The sequence below is a fragment of the Catharus ustulatus genome, chromosome 6 (assembly GCF_009819885.2).
Source record: "Catharus ustulatus isolate bCatUst1 chromosome 6, bCatUst1.pri.v2, whole genome shotgun sequence".
NCBI lineage: Eukaryota > Metazoa > Chordata > Aves > Passeriformes > Turdidae > Catharus > Catharus ustulatus.
The window spans coordinates 1,014,674-1,036,357 of record NC_046226.1 but is presented as its reverse complement, the minus strand read 5'-3'; the positions used below and the strand labels follow the sequence as shown (position 1 = coordinate 1,036,357).

Sequence of the window (21,684 nt, the reverse complement as noted above, 5' to 3'; positions counted from 1 at the left end):
CAGTGGGAGGTGTCCCTGCCATGGCAGGGTGGCACTGGGGGGGATTTAAGGTCCCTCCAACCCAAAGCACTGAGGGATCTGTGGAGGAGCTGAGGGAAGCAGGAATGGGTTTCCATGATTTCTCTCCCATTGCACTGAGGGAAGCAGCAATGGGTTTCCATGATTTCTCTCCCATTGCACTGAGGGAAGCAGGAATGGGTTTCCATGATTTCTCTCCCGTTTCACTGACCACGTTCCGGGGGCGCCGGCGCTTCCTGCTGAGCGGGGCTGGGGACTCCAGGTCGCTCTCATCCATCCCCTGTGGGGACAGAACGGACATCAGTGCACACAGTGTTCTTGTTTTGCTGTTTAAATTGTCACTTTGCTTCTCCTGCCTAATTCTTTTCTCTAACACTCACATCAGGAGATTTCAAAACATTCTTTTTTATCCTGTTTTTCCTCTGGAAAACGATCTCTTCCTCGCTGTCGCTGCTGGGTCCTGCAGAAAACAGAATAAACAACATTCAGCAGAACTGCACAGCTCCCAACACAATTTTGTTACAGCTGAGCAATCAAACCCTGCCTCTCTCAGAATAGCACCTCCAAAGGAGATTATTTATTGATGTACAGGGCAAATATTGTTCTCTTCAGCCTTGTTAATCAGAAGAGATCATCTCCAGCTGGGATGGACAATAAATCCTGCTTCCCTGGAGAGCCTGGGGGAAGTGATTTCCCCAGGCAGCAGAGGCAGAAGAAGGGAAGCAGGAAACCAAGAGAAGGAGCTGTTAAAAGCTGAGCAGGAGCCAGACTTGTGGCAGCACTTTGTGACACAAAGCCCTGAGTGGGTGATGCCAGAGAGGCCACGGAGCTGTGCAGGGCTGAGCCAGGCTGGGAGAGCTGGGAATGCTCACTGGAGAGCTGGGAATGCTCACCTGGAGAGCTGGGAGTGCTCACCTGGAGAGCTGGGAATGTTCCCTGGAGAGCTGGGAATGCTCACCTGGGAGAGCTGGGAATGTTCACCTGGAGAGCTGGGGGTGCTCCCCTGGAGAGCTGGGAGTGCTCACCTGGAGAGCTGGGAGTGCTCACCTGGACAGGAGAAGGATCCAGGGAGAGCCCAGAGCCCTGCCAGGGCCTGAAGGGGCTCCAGGAGAGCTGGAGAGGGACTGGGCACAGGGATGGAGGGACAGGACACAGGGAATGTCCCCTCACTGCCCCAACTTGCAGCATCACAGCCATTTTTCCTCTTCCTTCCACCCTTCCCACCTCAGCCATAAACCAAAGTGAGCACCCCAAAGACTGGATCCTGTTTGCTGACCATGAAGGTCTCACACCCATCCCCCCAGTTCCTTACCTGCAGCAGGAGACCCTCGGGGCTTGGTGTGCTCCAGGCTCTCTGAAGGGGACTCCATGGCTGATCTCCCAAAGTTCTGCCTCCAAGGCCTTTCCTTGACTTCATCTCCAGGAGGCACCTCTGGAATCTGCCCCCTGGCATTGGGGAAGACTTTCATAGGAATTCTTTTGGCAGCTTTGATGTTCACACCCTTCCTGCTTGTTGGGGTCAGAAGTGCTGAAGGTTCAGGGGGTTCCCCTCCCATTCTGCTGCCCCCTGACTTGAGGACAGCCCTGGTCCCTTCCCTGCCATTCCTGCTCTGGAAGGACAAAGGTGTGGACATGTCCCTTCTCCCCAGCCTTCTGCAGTCCCATCCTGGAGAGGTTTCCAGCCTGGAGCCATCACCCAGGGGTATTTTGGCATGCTCAGTGGATTGAGCCCCTGGGGCACTCCCCAGGACCCCATTCAGCTTGGGGCTCTCAGCATTCCTGGTGTCCTCAGAGCTCTCAGCCCCACTGTCCTCGATGGAGAAGCCCAGGTCGAAGGTGACAGAGAACAGATCCTGGGAGCAGTCGTAGGGATCAGCCACTCCTGATGTCCCCATGGAGCCCCTGGTGCAGGGCTGCTCCCTGCAGGGGCTCACACAGGGCAATTCCCTGCCTGCCTCTCTCCCTGTCCCAGCTGCAGCTGTCCTGGCTGGAGGCTCAGTGCTCATGGGGCTGCCCTCGCCCACATCCTCACCAAACTCATCCTCAAACAAATGGAGACTCTGCTCCTCAGCAGGAGCCTCAAGGGCAGCCTGTCCTGTGTCCCTGGGGATGATGAAATGCTCCTTTGCAGCCTGTCCTGTGTCCCTGGGGATGATGAAATGCTCCTTTGCAGCCTGTCCTGTGTCCCTGGGGATGATGAAATGATCCTTTGCAGCCTGTCCTGTGTCCCTGGGGATGATGAAATGCTCCTTTGCAGCCTGTCCTGTGTCCCTGGGGATGATGAAATGCTCCTTTGCAGCCTCTCCTGTGTCCCTGGGGATGAAATGCTCCTTTGCAGCCTGTCCTGTGTCCCTGGGGATGATGAAATGCTCCTTTGCAGCCTGTCCTGTGTCCCTGGGGATGAAAGGTTCCTTTGCAGCCTCTCCTGTGTCCCTGGGGATGAAAGGCTCCTTTGCAGCCTGTCCTGTGTCCCTGGGGATGAAAGGCTCCTTTGCAGCCCCTCCTGTGTCCCTGGGGATGATGAAATGCTCCTTTGCAGCCTGTCCTGTGTCCCTGGGGATGAAAGGCTCCTTTGAAGGAAGGGGGTGGCTGATGCTGGGAGTGTTGTTTGGGATTCCAGGGAATTCCTGGCTGTCAAACAGGCCATCAAAGCTGTCATTCCAGAGCTGCTCCTCCTCAGCAGCAGCAGCCTTGGCAGATGACACAGTTTTGGACAAGCAGGGACTTGTTGAGGCACAGAATTCCCCGGGGACTGTCACTGTGGGGTTCTGCAGGGGCAGCAGTGGAGTATCAGCCTTTGGGGACACAGGGGACACGCTGTCCTGCAGTGTCTCTGAGTGACCATCGGGGACAACTTCTGGGAGAGAAGATCTTATTCCTTCACCTCCCACCATGCTCTCCAAACGCTGCAGCTCATCCCCAGAGGGAGGGGACTGGGACAGAAGCCTTTGCACCTGGGAGAATGTTTGTCCCAGCCCTGGGGGCTCCTGGGGCGGTGCCGGGAGTGGGAAGGAATCCCTGCAGGATTCGGGGAGATAAAACAGCTCCGAGGCCAGGGGGGATGTCTCATACCCTGAATCCCCAGGGATCCTCCCACAGGGTTTGCCTGCAGGGCTGGACTCCTGTGCTGCTGGGCTGGCAGGGCTGGCAGGGCTGTCACTGTTGTCACACAGGTCAATAAAGGCATTTAAGTCAAATGTCACCTCCAGCCCCTGGTCCTTGTCACTGCCCAGGTCAGAGTGTCCAGGCACAGCCAGCCTTGCTCCTGGGGGAGAGGCTGGAGGATCCTCAGGCAGCACAGGCACTTCCTCCCCGAGCCCAGGAGCTCTCCTGGGAGCTTTGGTGACTTTGAAGATGCTGAAGAACTCGCTGCCCTGATCACCTGGTTCAGCTGGGAATGGTTTTGGTTTTGCCAGGTCTCTCCTGGAGCAGCGAGCTCTCTGCTTGCAGGGGGGGTTGGAGGTGGAGAGATGCCTTTTGTGGCCTGGAACATTCACATCCTCCATGTGCAGGTGAGGCTGGAGCTCCTGCTCATAGCTGCAGTCTCCCTGGGGACACAGGGCCCTGGTTACCACAGGCACACCCAGGCAAACCACTGCCACACTTAAAACAAGGGACAGAGAACAAAACCTCCCACAGCCTCTGAATTAATTTTTCATGGGTGTCTATAAATCTGCTGCTCAGAAGGCAAGCAGCTCTGTTAAACACACACTTGGGACAAGCACAGTGCACCTGGACAGGCAGGATCTGAACAGAACAATTATTTTCTGGCAGTTCAGGCAGATGAATCCCTGGGCTCCTTAATCCCTGAAGTTACACGAGGTATTTTATAGAGAGAGGAAAATGACTTTTACAATCAGACTGGCTTGTCTGAAGGCATTTCAGGAAGCAGAATCCAGAGCCACCTCCCAGGAATTCAAAGACTGATCCCCAGCAGGGTTGGGGATCCTCTCTGATGGCAGCAGGCAAAGCAAACTGTGCATTATTAACAGATTTTGTCATTAATCACCATCATCATTTCACACCAACTCATACAAGTGCTGATGCTTAAACCATCCATTTGTAAAGATACCCAAAGAAAGTCCAAGTCTGGATTTTTAAACCAAAGATCTCCAAGGAGCTCCCCAGCCCACAGCAGCTGCCTTAGGAGAAGGCTTAACAAAAACAGCCAGGAAAAGGATGGTCACAGGAGGGTTAAAGGATGATTTTGAGCTGGCAGGTTGTAAATCCTTTTCCTCAAGCCTAGTCAGAACACAGACATGGAATTCTTAGTCTGAAACCCAAGAGGAACAACAAGCCTGGTTCCAATCCAGTGCCCAGGTGCCAGCTGAGCAGGAGGAGCACTGGTGACAATGACAGGGCTGATAAGGGTCTGGTTGGGCTTATCTCAGGAGCAGCTGCCCCTTGCACAACAGCTCAGTGCAGCCATTTCAGCATTGCACAAACAAGACAGAAATTAAATGGATTAAGGACTAATTAGCTGCCAGAGCACTGAGCAGAGTGAAACAGGAGGAGGTGCTGCCCTGCCCACCCACACAGCTCTGAGAGTGCAGAGCTGAGCAGGCTTGGCCTGATGCGCTCCTGCAACCCAAAATGAACTGAAATGCAACCCCAAAACCTACAAACCCAATCAAACTGCAAGCCCCAAACTCAAAACTGACCAAGCTTCAAACCCCAAACTCAAAACCAGTGAAATTACAATCTCCAAACCCATCAAACTACAAACCTCCAAAATGTATAAACCCCAAACCCATCAAACTACAAACCTCAAACCTACAAACCCCAAACCCACCAAACTACAAACCTCCAAAACTTATAAACCACAAACCCATCAAACCTACAAACCCCAAACCCATCAAACTACAAACCTCAAACCTACAAACCCCAAACCCATCAAACTACAAACCTCCAAAACTTATAAACCCCAAACCCATCAAACTACAAACCTCAAACCTACAAACCCCAAACCCATCAAACTACAAACCTCCAAAACGTATAAACTACAAACCCATCAAACTACAAACCTCAAACCTACAACCCCAAACTACAACCTCCAAAACCTACAAGCCTATAAACACTCAAACTACAACCCCCAAACCCAATCAAAATACAACCCCCAAAACCTACAAACCCCAAATTTACTACAGTACAAACCTCATGACCTAAAAACCAAAAATTAACTGAAGTACAACCCCAAAACCTACAAACCTCAAACAACCCCAAAACCTACAAACCCAAACTACAACCTCCAAAACTTACAAACCCAAAACTCAAACTACAAGCCCCAAAAACTCCAACTATAACCCCCAAACCCAATCAAAATACAACCCCCAAAACTAATCAAAGTACAGCCCCCCAAATCTACAAATTCAAACCAAAACTGCAACCCCTAAAAACCCTATAAATGCAAACCCAATCAAACTACAGCTCCCAAAATCTACAAACCCAAAACTCAAACTGAACCCCCCAAAACCATTCAAAATAAAACCCCCAAAACCTACAAATCCAACCCCCCTCAAATAGAACCCCTAAAAGCTACAAACCCCAAAGTTGCCAAGTTTCCCAGAGCAGCTGGGGCTGCCCCTGGGTCCCTGCAATGTCCCAGGCCAGGTTGGACACTGGGGCTGGACACTGGGGACAGGGGGAGGTGTCCCTGCCCATCCAGAGGTGGGAATGGGATTTAGGATCCCTTTAACCCAAACCACACTGGGATTTAGGATCCCTTTAACCCAAACCACACTGGGATTTAGGATCCCTTTAACCCAAACCACACTGGGATTTAGGATCCCTGTAACCCAAACCACACTGGGATTTAGGATCCCTGTAACCCAAACCACACTGGGATTTAGGATCCCTTTAACCCAAACCAGACTGGGATTTAGGATCCCTTTAACAAAACCACACTGGGATTTAGGATCCCTGTAACCCAAACCACACTGGGATTTAGGATCCCTGTAACCCAAACCACACTGGGATTTAGGATCCCTTTAACCCAAACCACACTGGGATTTAGGATCCCTGTAACCCAAACCACACTGGGATTTAGGATCCCTTTAACCCACACTGGGATTTAGGATCCCTGTAACCCAAACCAGACTGGGATTTAGGATCCCTTTAACCCAAACCACACTGGGATTTAGGATCCCTTTAACCCAAACCACACTGGGATTTAGGATCCCTGTAACCCAAACCACACTGGGATTGTCCCACAGGCAGCAGGAATGTCCCCAGGAATGTCCCCAGGTCCCTGAGAGCCCCACTGGAGCCTGGCAGTGCTGCTGGGGCAGGGACAGCCCAGCAGCCAAATTTAGCATCTAGGCCAGAGCTCAGTGACCTGCTTGGGCTCTGGGCTTGTGTAACTGCTCCACTTCCCAGGATCAAACCCAATCCCACTCCAAACACTTTCTCCTGACCAAAATGCTGTCCCAGGCAGGCCCCTGGTGCTCAGCCACTGAAAGGGCACATTTGGAATTAGCACATTTTGGCCTGAACGTGCACAACTTGTGGGACCTTAAATTACCTGCTCAGCTCCCCTCTGACCCAGAGGGTTCCAGGCTGTACCAGCTCCTCAGAAAATAGGTCAGGAGCAGGAAAACAGCATCACTCTGAGATTACTGCACTCAATCAATGACCCTGCCTGGAGTCACTGATTCGTTGCAAAAACAAAACATATTTTAGCAGAGAAAATGGGAACAGGAAAGTAAACTTAGCATATTTAAATTTTTGTGTTCAGTATGGAAATACACCATTCTGTTAATTGGTAATTACATGGTAATGGGTAATTCTGGGTAATTATACCCATTCTGTTTGCCAGTTTTTAAATTTAAGGCATCAAGTACCAAAACTGGAATTACCCCCTCTCTCCCCAGAAGCTGCTTTGGATTCACATTTTCTCACAAGATTCATCTGCCTGATGAAACCCTGGTGATGCTGCTGTTTGAAAATTGAAGATAAATCTGTAGATATATCTACAATGTGGATTTTTAACAATTCCAACTCCTTTAACTGGAAGCCTGAGTGAAGCCATGCAGAATTGCCCCCTTTGGGGTGTTGTGGCTGAGCAGATGCTGCCCCTCCAACCCTCCCCATTCCCCCTCTCCTCCAGGGCTGTGCAACAGCTTGAAGCTCCTTTCCAGCCCAAACCTTTCTGTGACTCCAGGAGTTTTTTCTGATCATCTTTTCCATGTTTTATCAAACTGCTGCTTTGCTGCAGCACCAGTGATCAGTGCCCAGAGCTCTCCCAGTTCCTGTGAGTGCCCTGTGAGTGCCCTGAGCTCAGAGTAACCATTTACTCATCACCAGTGATCAGTGCCCAAAGCTCTCCCAGTTCCTGTGAGTGCCCTGTGAGTACCCTGAGCTCAGAGTAACCATTTACTCATTCACTCCTCACCCCTTCCAGGAACTGCTGAACGAGCAGAAGAATCAATCCCTGTTCCAGAACACACTTCAGGGGAAGAAGCACTGTCAAACACTTGGTTTTGGAGGTTTAAGTGTATTACATGAGATTATCTTGAAAAATTTATTTAGTTGAAAAACGGAAGAAGCCTGAGAGACACAAACCCCAATTTCCTTCTACCAGACTGAGATAATTCTTCCCAATGGCATCACATTATTGATGGATCTGCTCATTCTGTTGGGTTTTGCTTTTTGCCACCCAATAAAAACAGCCAGAGATCTTTAAAAGGAAGATGATCACAAAACCCAGGGTTTGTGCCCTGGCAAATATGGGAACAGGATCAACAAAGAGGCTGAGGAGGTGAATGTTCAAGAAGATCAGGAAATAAATAATGATTCCCAGAGCAGCTGGCAGTGCCCCAGGCCAGGCTGGACAGCACTGGGACAGGGGGAGTGTCCCTGCCATGGCAGGGCTGGGATTTAGGGTCCCTCCAACCCAAACCATTGCAGGGTTCCATAATAACAATCCCATTTATTGAGAACAGCCCTGCTGGGATGTGCCTCTCTCTGTTCAGCACTGGCAGAGCTGGAAGCTGAGGGCAGGGGCTCGTGGAGTGCCTGGGGTGGGAAGGACCTGCAGGAGCACCCAGCCCCACTCCCCAGGCACTGGCACTTCTGTTCTCACAACCCCAGCACCAGGAAAAGCACCCAGCACCTGCAGTTCCAGGGTCAGCAACCCAGCCCTGCTCCCAGTTCATGCTCACACTCAGAAAATTTGGCAGCAAGGTCAGAAGAGGCAATTCAAAGGGACTGCTTTAATTGGAGAGTTGAGATTTCAGGGCTCCCTGGCACCTCACCCTCCAAACCCAGCCCAAACCCTGCCACCCTCTCTGCAATCAGAAGTTTTGACACATCCCAGAAGAGGATTTTCATTTACTGGCAATGAGGGTCTAAAAATCCCAGCTAAAACCATTTCATTGTCCTTACTTGAACCATTTTTAACTTTGCATTCAGGGTCTCCTGAGAAAAAATGCCCAGCCGGCTGAAAACACCAAACTTCCCCCCAAAACACATCTGATTTAAAACTCCTAAAGCTTGGGAAACCTCTTCAGGTTCTCTGGGATTCCAGAGTGCCCTGGGAACTTCTCCCTGCTGCCAGGATTCACCTGGAGGTGAAAGGTGAATCACTGATTTATCCCAGCAGTTCCAGAGCCAGCAGTTCCAGGCTCATCCCAGGCTTAGGAGATGTTTCCTTCCCTTCCTGCAGGCAGAGGGTGAAAAACTGAGACAATCCCAAAGATTTTGGGATTTATTTTGTTTTTCTTGTGATAAGCTGGGAGTTCCCATGCCAGCTTGGAAGTGGCAAAGGTGCAGAGTGCCCCTCCCAGTGTGGGCACTAAAATGAAACATTCCTCCTCTCCTCAGGAAAAGTAAGCACAAACCTCCCAGGTACCACCCTCACTGTGCCCAGCTCAGCTCCAAACAGCACAGCTCAATTTGCAGAAAATGCTCCAAAGAGATTGAATTGTTTTGCAGAAGGACAACTGGGTTTGTTGCCATTTTGCACCAAGGATCCCCCTGGGAGTAAATCCCCCATCTGCCCCTCGGGTGTTGCTGTGGCAATAAAGCCCCTGGGGCATTAAAGGCTTTGCTGGATCTGCCTTTTCCAGGGATCATTTTGGGGCTTCTTGGACTTTTTTATTTCCTTTTGACTGGGCCAACTTCTTCTCTTAGATTTTAAGAAATATAATTTTTGGCCAAGCATTTTAATTTCATCTATTAAAAAAAAAAAAAAAAAGCCTTTAAATTGACTTTTTAAAGCTATTATACAAAATACAAAATCTTGAATCACTGAATGAGTATGAGGAAAGGAAAGCCACACATCAGTGGATTTCTTAACAAAAAAAATCAAAAAAAACCACACAAATGTTTCTTGTGCTGGCTTCTATTAAGTCATGACAAATCTCTGAATAAATTCTGCCCAAGAAATAATTAAGCAGAAGTTTCCAGATCATTTGGTTAGTCACAATAAAATAATGATTTGCTTGGTTTTATGTTTTATCCCCCAGTAAGAGAATCATCAATAAAGCTGTGGTTTGAGGTTCCCTCTCTGGGGTATTTAAGGAAAGAGCTTTGCCCTGTGTTGGTTAAACCCTCTGTTAATTAAGCACCCTAAATGAACGTCAGCCAGCTCAGCTGGGGTCAATCAGCCATGGGATATTTATAGCAGAACCTGGATGCACATCCATGCAAACCCTTCCAGCAGAGACTCAGGGAATGCTTGGGAGGGACCTCAAATCCCACCCTGGATGGGCAGGGACCCCTCCCACTGTCCCAGTGTCCATCCTGGCCTTGGGCATCCCAGGGATCCAGGGGCAGCCACAGCTGCTCTGGCAATTCCAGCCCAGCCAGGAATTCCCAATTCCCAACATCCCACCCATCCCTGCCCTCTGGCAGTGAAGCCATTCCCTGTGTCCTGTCCCTCCATCCCTGTCCCCAGCCCCTCTCAGCTCTCCTGGAGCCCCTCCAGGTGCTCTCAGCTCTCCCTTTACCCTCCTCTCCCCCAGGGAACATTCTGGATCCCAGTGGGAAGCCCTGCCCTGGGAACAGTCAGTGCCCTCAGGGAGGCAGGGATGACTCAGGGAATGTCAGTGAGACTCAGACAAGAGCTCAGGGCAGAGCTCACTGATCAGAGCAGCACAAAGCTGCATCTTCCCTTCCTCTGAAGTTTTGGTGTCCCTGGACTGGCCCCAGCTGGCTCTCTGAAGTTACAAACCCTGGTGTCAGTGCTGGCCCCAGCCCTGCCAGTGCTTTGGTTCTCCCTGGCAGGTTCCAAAGGGTCAGTGCTGGGCCTTGTGTCACCTCCTGGGGACACTTTGGGCACACCAGGGACACCCTAAAAGAGGAGGCTCCACTCCTGCACCTCTGGCTGGTTCACAGCAGCTGGAACTCACACACTGGGGCACGAGGGGAGCTCAGGGGGCACCTTCTAATTCCTGAGCCATTGCTGGCAGCCCTGCTGTCCCTGTCCCCTCCCTGTGCAGTGCCAGCTGGGCACAGGGACTCACAGCAGCCAGCAATGTCTCTGTGGGCTGGAGAAGCTTTGCTGAGCTGGCCAGGTCCCTCCAGCCTCCCTTCCCCACAATGTCTCCATTCTCCTCCTTCATTAGTGCTGGTGTTACTCAGGAAGCTCTGGCAGCTTAGCAGCAGCTGCTGCTGACCTAAAAAACCTCCACGTGCTGAGAGCAACATTTGGGGAGCTGAGCTGGAGGGAAAGAGAATGTGGTGAACCCCTGAAACCTCCATCCTGTTCCCTGTTCCCAAATCCCAGAAGGATTTCTGTATCCATCCCTGGCAGAAAACAAAATTCCCTTCCCAGATAGCTCCCATCCATCTTTGCCTTAGCTCCTCCTATCCCTTAATTCTTAGGAACAATTCACTTTTTAGTTCAAAAAGAACCCAAACACAAATCCCCTAAAACACACCATGAGCTGCTGGATGACTTTTCTGGGATGATTTTGATGTACACACCACACCAAACTTCCCAATTCCTGGCACAGCTCTGATCCCCCTCGGTGGCTTTGCCCCTTGGCATTTGCAGCTCCTGTATTTAATGTCATTCTGTCACAAATTGATACTGGAATCCATTAAACTGATTTAAATGTGGGTTTTTTTTCCTGTGTAGGGAAACACTTCTTTTCAACAGTTTCTGTGGAAAAGATTAGGAATCACAGCACAGCAGTGGGAGACATTTGAAACAAGATTAAACACACAGAATTCATTTCACAGTTATTGTTTTTCTTTCAAATGTCATTATTTTTAAACTGTTCCAAGTGCACTCAGTCCCTGGGCACGTTTCTTACCTGCTGGTGCTTCATCAGCTCCATCATTTGCATGGCTCTGATGAAGAGGTGACAACGATCCGAGTGCTCCACCAGGGACGTGGGCAGGGGCTGATTCTGCCAAAGGCTCCATTCACTCAGGGAGAGCTCCAGAACCTTCCCCTCCTCGGGCCTCTGCAGGGCAAACTGGCACGGGAAGGGAGAATTCCAGCAAGGAATTGGTTAGCAAAGCTTCTCTCTCAGGGACAACAAGTGCAGAAATGCACAGAAGGATTTAAATATTGTCACACAGGTTTAAGTCTGGTCTAAAATAAACATCAGGAGCAGCCTGGGCTGGGGGAAGGTGCCCAGGGCAGGGGTCAGTGAGATGGGTTTAAGACCCCTTAAAACCCAAACCATCCTGAGACTGTGACTACAGCATCCTGCATGGAATTCCTAAAAACAGCAGCAGAACTTAATGGATACTGAGACTTCCTAATACATTTTTAATTTATTGATCCAAATTTTAATTTACAGACCTAATTTTTACTTACAGACCCCACCTCAAAGACCCATTTCAAACATCCAATTTCTAAATTCTTAACCTCAAAAGCCACATGTAAATCTCAAAAAGGCATTTTTGTAACAGACTTCCTTCAAATCCAGAGTTAACTCTGCCATTTCCAGCATCCTCCAGGCCTTGTGTCAAACAAACATTGCATGGAACTCACTGGTGTCTCTTCCAGGTTCTCCAAGGTTTCAAACTGAACTCGAGGCAACACTGGTTCCTTTATCCCATCACTTTCCTTAATCCTGTACAGTCTGTCCCATGCTTCAAACTCCTCAGGTGACAAGGACCAGCTCTCATGGGACTTCACTTGGTTTTGGTCTGTGGGGGGAAAAACAACAACAGGAAAATGTTACCTGCTGTAGGAAAAGGGATGCACAGAATAAAAGAACAGGCACAAAAAAAATATATATATCTTCTGTGAGCCACAACCAAAAGCAGATGCAGAGAATCTGAAACCAGGGACAAGCACCCAGAGAGTGTCAATGTTTTATAGAGATAAATATCATAAACAGCTGTTTTGGGGGAGGACAGATGGAAATCACAATCCCAAACAATGCCAAATCCCTCAAACAGCCTGGGAAGTGATTCCAAAGAATCAGAGTTGAGCATGTGATTGTTTTCAGGCCAGATGTGTGAAGCTGGGAGAAAAATAATGAAGATAATTTGCCAGTGGCTGTGCAGACAGGATTTGGGGTGAATCTCTTTTGGGAATGAATGCCACAGGAGAAGATCCAGCCTGGATCTCTCAATCCTCCCAAGTTCCAGTGCCAGGGGCTGTGTCTGCACAGAGCAAACCCTGAGCCAGAGCCCTGCTCAGGAAAACCTGGAAACATCAACCAGCACTGACTTTTTCAGGCCACCACTAAAAAATCCCAGAAAATCAACAGTGCTGTGAATATTTCTGACTCCAGTGTAGGAGATGTCACATTCCTGAAGGGATAACACCCAGGCCAAGGACCTGGCAGAGGAGGAAAAGGAAATGAAGGAAAAGGAAATGAAGAACAATGCTCAGAGAAGTATTTGGGATCATGGAATGTTGAGTGGGAAGGGACCCACAGAGATCACAGAATATCCTGATGGGAAGGGACACACAGGATCAGGAATACTCTGAGTGAGGAAGAACCCACAGGGGTCACAGAATATCCTGGTGGGAAGGGACACACAGGGGTCACAGGATCAGGAATATCCTGATGGGAAGGAACACACAGGATCAGGAAATCCCGATGGGAAGGGACACACAGGGATGACAGGATCAGGAATATCCTGGGTGAGAAGGGACACACAGGGATCACAGGATTAGGAATATCCTGATGGGACACACAGGGATCACAGGATCAGGAATATCCTGATGAGAAGGGACACACAGGGGTCACAGGATCAGGAATATCCTGGGTGAGAAAGAACCCACAGGGATCACAGGATCAGGAATATCCTGGGTGAGAAGGGACACACAGGGATCACAGATTCATGGAATATCCTGGTGGGGAGGGACACACAGGGATCACAAGATCAGGAATATCCTGATGGGACACACAGGGATCACAAGATCAGGAATATCCTGAGTGGGGAGGGACACACAGGGATCACAGGATCAGGAATATCCTGATGGGACACACAGGGATCACAAGATCAGGAATACCCCAAGTGGGAAGGGACACACAGAGGGTCACAGGATTAGGAATATCCTGAGTGAGAAACAACCCACAGGGATCACAGGATCAGGAATACCCTGATGGGCAGGGACACACAGGATCAGGAATACCCTGATGGGACACACAGGATCAGGAATACCCTGATGGGCAGGGACACACAGGATGAGGAATACCCTGATGGGCAGGGACACACAAAGGCCATCCAGCCCAGCCCCTGTCCCCTCTCACCCACCCTACAATCCCACCCTGGAGCAGTGCCCAAGGCTCCTGCAGCCCTGGCAGCCTCGGGGCTGTGCCCACTCCCTGCAGCTGAGGATGTGCTGCCATCCAGCCCCAGGTGAGAACAACAATGATTCAGTGCTGGGCTCCTGCTGCTGGGACAGAGACGAGATGATCCTGTGATACCAGCCCAGGTGAGCCATGGTGCAACCCTGGCAGGCAGGGAAGAGCCTGGGAACAGAGCATTCCCTGCAGGGGAGCACTGGGGCTGCCCAAACATTCCCCAAACACCCAGGAAGGGTGCTGGACAAACAGGAGACAGTGGGAGTGCAGGGAGAACATTCCCACCCTGAGTGAGGCTGATGAGGCTGTTTGGAGCCAGGCTGGGAATCTCTCATCCTGCACAGCCTCTCCCCTCCATGGGAAGCAGCTGCTGCTGTCCCACAGGTAATTATCCTCCAGAACATTCCCACTGAGGATGCCAGGCCCTGCCACACAAACAGCTCTCAAATCATCCACCTGGTTTTCCTTGTTTTTCTCCAGAACTAAGGTATTTTCATTGTGCTAGAACTGGGAAGAGAGCAAGAATTAGCCACAGGCAACTGGAAAGGCATGAAAACCCCAGAGAGGACTAAACACCAAAGCAGGTGTTGGTATTCCTAAAAAGTGAGTCCAAACCAATCATCATTAGGATAAGAGCAGCAATTACAGAAATAAAGTGAAACTGTAAAATCAAACAAAACCCACAGTTATTGGTGACTCAAAACTGATCAATGTGAAATGAGGGAGTAGAGGAATTGTGGAGAACCAGCAGAAGAATTAAGAAAATGAGATTTCACCTGGACAAAAGCAAAAAGGAATTAGTGGCAGATTGAAATGGGACTCAGCTCCCAGGAACAACAACATGAGCATGCTCCTCACTTAAACAAATTCTTAAAAACACCCCAAACAAACAAAACCCAAAAATCAGAGAGAAAAAAGGATCTTAAAATACAAGCTATTATACAAGAGGATCATGGAGCAAAGGGAATTTCTGCTGCACTTTTTGAAGGAGAGCTCTGAAAACTGAAGGACACACTTGGTCAGTGATGGGGCAGCACAAGGCACTGGATCCTTCTGGGGATGACAGACAGAAGTTATGGAAGAAGTGTTGAAGTGAAAGAGGGGTGTAAAATCAATAGCAATTGGATCAAATTAAGAAGAACTAAAATGTATATTTTTTCAGGTAATGAGTGACAGGAGCACAGGAAATGGCCTCAGGCTGTGTCAGGGAAGGCTCAGGTTGGACATGGGGAGGAATTTCTTCATGGAAAGGGGGGCCAGGCCCTGGAACTGCCAGGGCAGGGCTGGAGTCCCCATCCCTGGGGGATTTACAGCCCTGTGGAGGTGGCACTTGGGGACATGGCAGTGCTGGGAAGGGTTGGACTCCATGGACTCAGAGTCTTCCAACCTAAATGATTCCATGATTGCATTTATTTTGACAAGAAAACAAGGACAATGCTTGAAATTCCTATGGTAACCCAGCCCATGACAGCTCAGTTTCTGCCAAGGAGAAACCTGAGGATGAACTGGACCTCAAACAAAGTGAGAGCAGAGATAAGAACACACCCAGCTCAGCCAGTGCTGCCAGCTTTACCCATTGTTATTGTGGAAACTGGCACTAAAATGAAGAGAAAAGGTGAAAAAGACAATTCCTTTCTTTGTCCTCTCTTGGAACTTCATCCTGAGTGAAGAGGATTCCACACAGGGCTGCTGCTCAGGGAGCTGCACAGGGCCAGGTGGGCACTGAGCCCTGGGCACTGAGTCCTGGGCACCTCTGGGCACTGAGCCCTGGGCACCCTGGGGACTGAGCCCTGGGCACCCTGGGGACTGAGCCCTGGGCACCCTGGGGACTGAGCCCTGGCCACCTTTGGCTACTCAGTTCTGGGGACATTCAACAAATCAACCCTGGCCACCTCTGGGGACTCAACCCTGGCCACATCTGGCAAATCAACGCTGACCACCTTTGGCTACTCAGCCCTGGTCACTTTGGGGACTCAACCCTGGCCACATTTGTGGACTCAGCCCTGGCCACCCAGTTGTGGCCACCTCTGGGAACTCAAGCCTGGTCATCTTTGGCTACTCAGCCCTGGCTGGTAGGAGGGGTACTGAGCCCTGGTCATTTTGGGGACTTTGCTCTGGCCACCCTGGGGACTGAGCCCTGGTCATTTTGGGGACTTTGCTCTGGCCACCCTGGGGACTGAGCCCTGGTCATTTTAGGGACTCAGCCCTGGCCACTTTACTCACCCTGGCCATCCTGGGGACTCAGCTCTGGTCATTTTAGGGACTTAGCCCTGGCCACACTCTGGCTACTCAACCCTGGTCACCTCTGGGGACTCAACCCCAGTCACCTTTGGCAAATCAACCCTGGCCACTTTACAGACTCATCCTGGCCACTTTACAGACTCACCCTGGCCATCCTGGGGACTCAGCTCTGGTCATTTTAGGGACTTAGCCCTGGCCACCTTTGGCCACCCAGCCCTGGCCACACTCTGGCTACTCAACCCTGGTCACCTCTGGGGACTCAGCCCTGGGCATTTTGGGGACTCTGCTCTGGCCACCCTGGGGACTGAGCCCTGGTCATTTTGGGGACTTTGCTCTGGCCACTTTACAGACTCACCCTGGCCACTTCACAGACTCACCCTGGCCATTTTAAGGACTCACCCTGGCCACTTTACAGACTCAGTCCTGGCCATTTTAAGGCCTCAGCCCTGGCCACCCTGGGCCCCAGCCCTGGGAGCTGCTCCCACACGTGGCTCACACCAGGGCTCTGGGTAATTCCAGCCCTGCAGTGCTGCTCCCACAGCAGGAACACTCCCAGCATTATCCTTTCTTTTATGCCCTCCTTGCTCATTTCTCTTTTCTAGGACAGACCAACAAATGCTCCAAAATGATTCTTTTCATTCCATGTTGGGCTCTGATTGTTTTGCAGCAGCTGTGTCTGTTTAATCAGAAATAGGAAGTTTCCCAAGGCTTCGAGGTTCTTCTTTCAAGAAGTTTTACAGAAAGCACTGACAAGGAGACAGAGCATGGAAATTCCCAGGTATTTATAAAAAGCAGTTGTTTTTCCCTATCTTAGTACTGTGCTCAGTTTCCTGAGATTCCCATGCCATTGAACTGCATCAGCTAAAAAGCCTCCAAGAGAATTTTCCTGATTTTCATAATTCATAAATATCCTACCCTCAATTACTCCTTTTCCTCACATCAAAATCCTTCAGTTTTCAAGGATTTCTGTTTTATTGTCATTTCCAAAGCCACTTTGCCCAGAGCAGCTGTTGCTGCCCCATCCCTGGGAGTGTCCAATGCCAGGCTGGACAGGGCTTGGAGCACCTGGGACAGGGGGAAGTGTCCTTCTTCCTTCCTTCTTTCCTTCCTTCCTTCTTCCCTTCCTTCCTTCCAGCCCAATCCAGTCTGGGATTCTGGGATTTTGGGACTCTGTGATGAACGTTTGCCTCCTCTGTCTGCAGCTGGAGTTTGTGACCTTCAGTGAGTGAGTCCATGCAGGAGGATGAGCAGGGCTGACTCAGGATGTGCACATGCAAGGGCAGAGCTGTGAGGAGGAGCCCTGGGGTGACCCTGCAGAGCCCCAAGCCCCCAGGAGAGAGGGCTGCAAGTGCTGCAAACACCATAATCCTCTTACCAGTGACACAGGCAGAGAGAGCAGATTTGTGCTGCAGGGAGCTGCATCTCCTCCCTTTGGAAAACACCCTGGAGCTGCTGGGCTCCTGTTTCTCTGCAGTGATGAACATTTTATGCACTTTGGGAGTGATGCCTTCTGGAACCATCCGTGGGCTGTGCTGGTAGAAACGAAGGGTTTTGTTCCCTGAGATGGCTTTGGTGATGCTCCTTCTGTTACACTGGCTCTGGTTGTAGGTCTGGAAGAGAAGGTGAAGAGATAAATCAGCTGCTGATTGATTGTTCTTTCACAGCATTTGACCCAAATTGGAAGAACACCGCGGTGTCTGTGGAGTTGCTCATTATTTTCTGTTCCCTCGGCAAGGTGTTGTTTGGTTTGGGGTGTTTTAATGGACCAGAAGCAGGCACAGCACTGGAGAGTGAGAAAGGAGCACAGCCCTCGCCTGGGGGAAGTGACAATCTGCCACTGATACAGGGATGATGTAAATTAGATTACATCAGAAACAGGGAAAGGAGCTCAGGCAAAAAAAAAGGCCTAAGATGATTTGTTGATGTCATGAGTGCTCTGAGTGCCTTTAATTACACTGCATTGCATTGTGCAATGGAGAAAGCACTGGGGAGGTGAGGAGGGAAACTGCAGCTCCCTCTGGAACTGCCCCAAGGAGGGTCTGTGCTGTGCTGTGCCCACAGGAGGGTTTGTGCTGTGCCCACAGGAGGGTTTGTGCTGTGCCCACAGGAGGGTTTGTGCTGTGCCCCAAGGAGGGTCTGTGCTGTGCCCCAAGGAGGGTTTGTGCTGTGCCCACAGCAGGGTTTGTGCTGTGCCCCAAGGAGGGTTTGTGCTGTGCCCACAGGAGGGTCTGTGCTGTGCCCCACAAGGGTTTGTGCTGTGCCCCAAGGAGGGTCTGTGCTGTGCCCCAAGGAGGGTCTGTGCTGTGCCCACAGCAGGGTTTGTGCTGTGCCCCAAGGAGGGTTTGTGCTGTGCCCCAGGGAGGGTTTGTGCTGTGCCCACAGCAGGGTTTGTGCTGTGCCCACAGGAGGGTTTGTGCTGTGCCCACAGGAGGGTTTGTGCTGTGCCCACAGCAGGGTTTGTGCTGTGCCCCAAGGAGGGTTTGTGCTGTGCCCACAGGAGGGTCTGTGCTGTGCCCCACAAGGGTTTGTGCTGTGCCCCAAGGAGGGTTTGTGCTGTGCCCCAAGGAGGGTTTGTGCTGTGCCCCAAGGAGGGTTTGTGCTGTGCCCCAGGGAGGGTTTGTGCTGTGCCCACAGCAGGGTCTGTGCTGTGCCCACAGCAGGGTCTGTGCTGTGCTGTGCCCCAAGGAGGGTTTGTGCTGTGCCCCAGGGAGGGTTTGTGCTGTGCCCACAGCAGGGTTTGTGCTGTGCCCCAGGGAGGGTTTGTGCTGTGCCCCAGGGAGGGTTTGTGCTGTGCCCCAGGGAGGGTTTGTGCTGTGCCCACAGCAGGGTTTGTGCTGTGCCCCAAGGAGGGTTTGTGCTGTGCCCACAGCAGGGTTTGTGCTGTGCCCCAGGGAGGGTTTGTGCTGTGCCCCAAGGAGGGTTTGTGCTGTGCCCACAGGAGGGTCTGTGCTGTGCCCACAGCAGGGTCTGTGCTGTGCCCACAGCAGGGTTTGTGCTGTGCCCCAGGGAGGGTTTGTGCTGTGCCCCAAGGAGGGTTTGTGCTGTGCCCCAAGGAGGGTCTGTGCTGTGCCCACAGGAGGGTCTGTGCTGTGCCCCAGGGAGGGTTTGTGCTGTGCCCCAGGGAGGGTTTGTGCTGTGCCCCAGGGAGGGTTTGTGCTGTGCCCACAGCAGGGTTTGTGCTGTGCCCACAGGAGGGTTTGTGCTGTGCCCCAAGGAGGGTTTGTGCTGTGCCCCATGATGGGTCTGTGCTGTGCCCCAGGGAGGGTTTGTGCTGTGCCCACAGGAGGGTTTGTGCTGTGCCCCAAGGAGGGTTTGTGCTGTGCCCCAGGGAGGGTTTGTGCTGTGCCCACAGCAGGGTTTGTGCTGTGCCCCAGGGAGGGTTTGTGCTGTGCCCACAGCAGGGTTTGTGCTGTGCCCCAGGGAGGGTTTGTGCTGTGCCCACAGCAGGGTTTGTGCTGTGCCCCAGGGAGGGTTTGTGCTGTGCCCCAAGGAGGGTCTGTGCTGTGCCCACAGGAGGGTTTGTGCTGTGCCCACAGCAGGGTTTGTGCTGTGCCCACAGGAGGGTTTGTGCTGTGCCCCAAGGAGGGTTTGTGCTGTGCCCCAAGGAGGGTCTGTGCTGTGCCCCAGGGAGGGTTTGTGCTGTGCCCCAAGGAGGGTTTGTGCTGTGCCCACAGGAGGGTCTGTGCTGTGCCCCAAGGAGGGTCTGTGCTGTGCCCCAGGGAGGGTTTGTGCTGTGCCCCAAGGAGGGTTTGTGCTGTGCCCACAGGAGGGTTTGTGCTGTGCCCCAAGGAGGGTCTGTGCTGTGCCCACAGCAGGGTTTGTGCTGTGCCCCAAGGAGGGTTTGTGCTGTGCCCACAGCAGGGTTTGTGCTGTGCCCACAGGAGGGTCTGTGCTGTGCCCACAGCAGGGTCTGTGCTGTGCCCCAAGGAGGGTTTGTGCTGTGCCCACAGCAGGGTTTGTGCTGTGCCCACAGGAGGGTTTGTGCTGTGCCCCAAGGAGGGTTTGTGCTGTGCCCACAGCAGGGTCTGTGCTGTGCCCCAGGGAGGGTTTGTGCTGTGCCCACAGCAGGGTCTGTGCTGTGCCCCAAGGAGGGTTTGTGCTGTGCTGTGCCCCAGGGAGGGTTTGTGCTGTGCCCACAGCAGGGTCTGTGCTGTGCCCACAGCAGGGTCTGTGCTGTGCCCCAAGGAGGGTTTGTGCTGTGCCCACAGCAGGGTTTGTGCTGTGCCCCAGGGAGGGTCTGTGCTGTGCCCCAGGGAGGGTTTGTGCTGTGCCCCAGGGAGGGTTTGTGCTGTGCCCCAAGGAGGGTTTGTGCTGTGCCCACAGGAGGGTCTGTGCTGTGCCCACAGCAGGGTTTGTGCTGTGTCCCAGGGAGGGTTTGTGCTGTGCCCCAGGGAGGGTTTGTGCTGTGCCCCAAGCCCCTGGGAGACCCTGAGTGCTCTGAGTGTCACAGGGCACAGAGGGTTCCAGGGAGCAAAGCTGCTGCTCCCTGAACAGAATGGGAGCTGGCCATGCTCTGGGAGACCCCTCAGGCATGCCAAGAAACCCAGAACAGCCAAACCCAGGTGTTTATAGGGCAGAAAAATGCGGTGTTACCAAATCAGCAATGTCACAGAGTTGTGACTTTGGTGGCTTTTCCCTGCCCTGGGCTTCCCTGGGCTGAGCAGCTCCAGGGGACATCCCAAACCCCAGAGGATGTCCCCAGCCCCAGGGGACAATCCCAAATCCCAGGGGACATCCCCAGCTCCAGGAGACAATCCCAAACCCCATCCCAGCAGCTCCAGAGGCCTGGGACACATGGGAGACACAACATAAACACTGAGGTCACAGGAAGGAAATTCCTGCACTGACCCCTTTCTCCCAATACAACATCTTCAAAAGTTTTGTGATTGATCTGAAGTGGTTTGATTAAAAACTAAACTAAACTAAACTAAACCAAGCAAAAAAAAAAAATCCCAAACCTAAAACAAAAGTAGAAAAAAAAGCTACACAAAAAAAATCCCCAAATCCCCAAACAAATTCCTATAAATTAACAAATGAACAATTATTTAGCTGCAAATGAAGTGATGGGGAAGAACCTCCACACTGATCTCTTTCCAGTTCTGCTGAATTTAAAAACTCCAACAATAATCCCAAAAAACATCCTCAAGAAAAATCAAGCAAACCAACCAAGACAACATTGGTTTGCAATTAAACTTATTTCCTGACCTCAAAATTTAAAAAATAATAAATATATACAATGACTGTTCTACCTGGGGGGAGGTTCTGCTTCAAAGATATCTGAGAAAATCTGGACAACACAGTAATCCAACTACTTAAGTGAAGCTCCAAGGAATTTAGGGGACTATTTTCTATCCCATTACAGAGCAGAGCTTTCAACAGTCACCAGCCTCCGTAAGCAGCACGAGAAAATATCTATTTACAACTCCACTCAGGTTTACCATTTTTAACTCTCATCCCTTCAAAGGGGAAACTTTTTCCCCCTCAGGGAGGATTCTTTGCAGTCTCATTCAGAATTAAATCCCTGCCAGCTACAAATCCCAACCAGAGCTAGGGCATGGACTGGAATAAATGAAATAACACCAAGAGTCTGAAATGTCAGGTTTACAATTGATTTACAGTAATTTCACCATTATAAGCTGCACCATTTTGACTCAAATTTTGGTCTGAACCCGAAGTGCGGCTTATAATCAGGTGCAGCTTGTAT

The 21,684-nt window shown here is 51.3% G+C and overlaps 1 protein-coding gene across 1 annotated transcript in view; it reads right to left on the bottom strand.

Annotated features, from left to right (window-relative positions):
• Window positions 1-21,684, bottom strand: part of FANCM (FA complementation group M) — a 60,633-nt gene that overhangs the window by 3,443 nt on the left and 35,506 nt on the right. The window contains exons 11-16 of the mRNA XM_033061667.2: window positions 17,356-17,590; window positions 11,966-12,123; window positions 11,277-11,441; window positions 1,331-3,566; window positions 399-478; window positions 230-298 (exon numbers count right to left, since the gene is read on the bottom strand). Coding sequence (XP_032917558.1) covers window positions 230-298; window positions 399-478; window positions 1,331-3,566; window positions 11,277-11,441; window positions 11,966-12,123; window positions 17,356-17,590 — 2,943 coding nt within the window. The remainder of the gene's footprint in view (window positions 1-229; window positions 299-398; window positions 479-1,330; window positions 3,567-11,276; window positions 11,442-11,965; window positions 12,124-17,355; window positions 17,591-21,684) is intronic.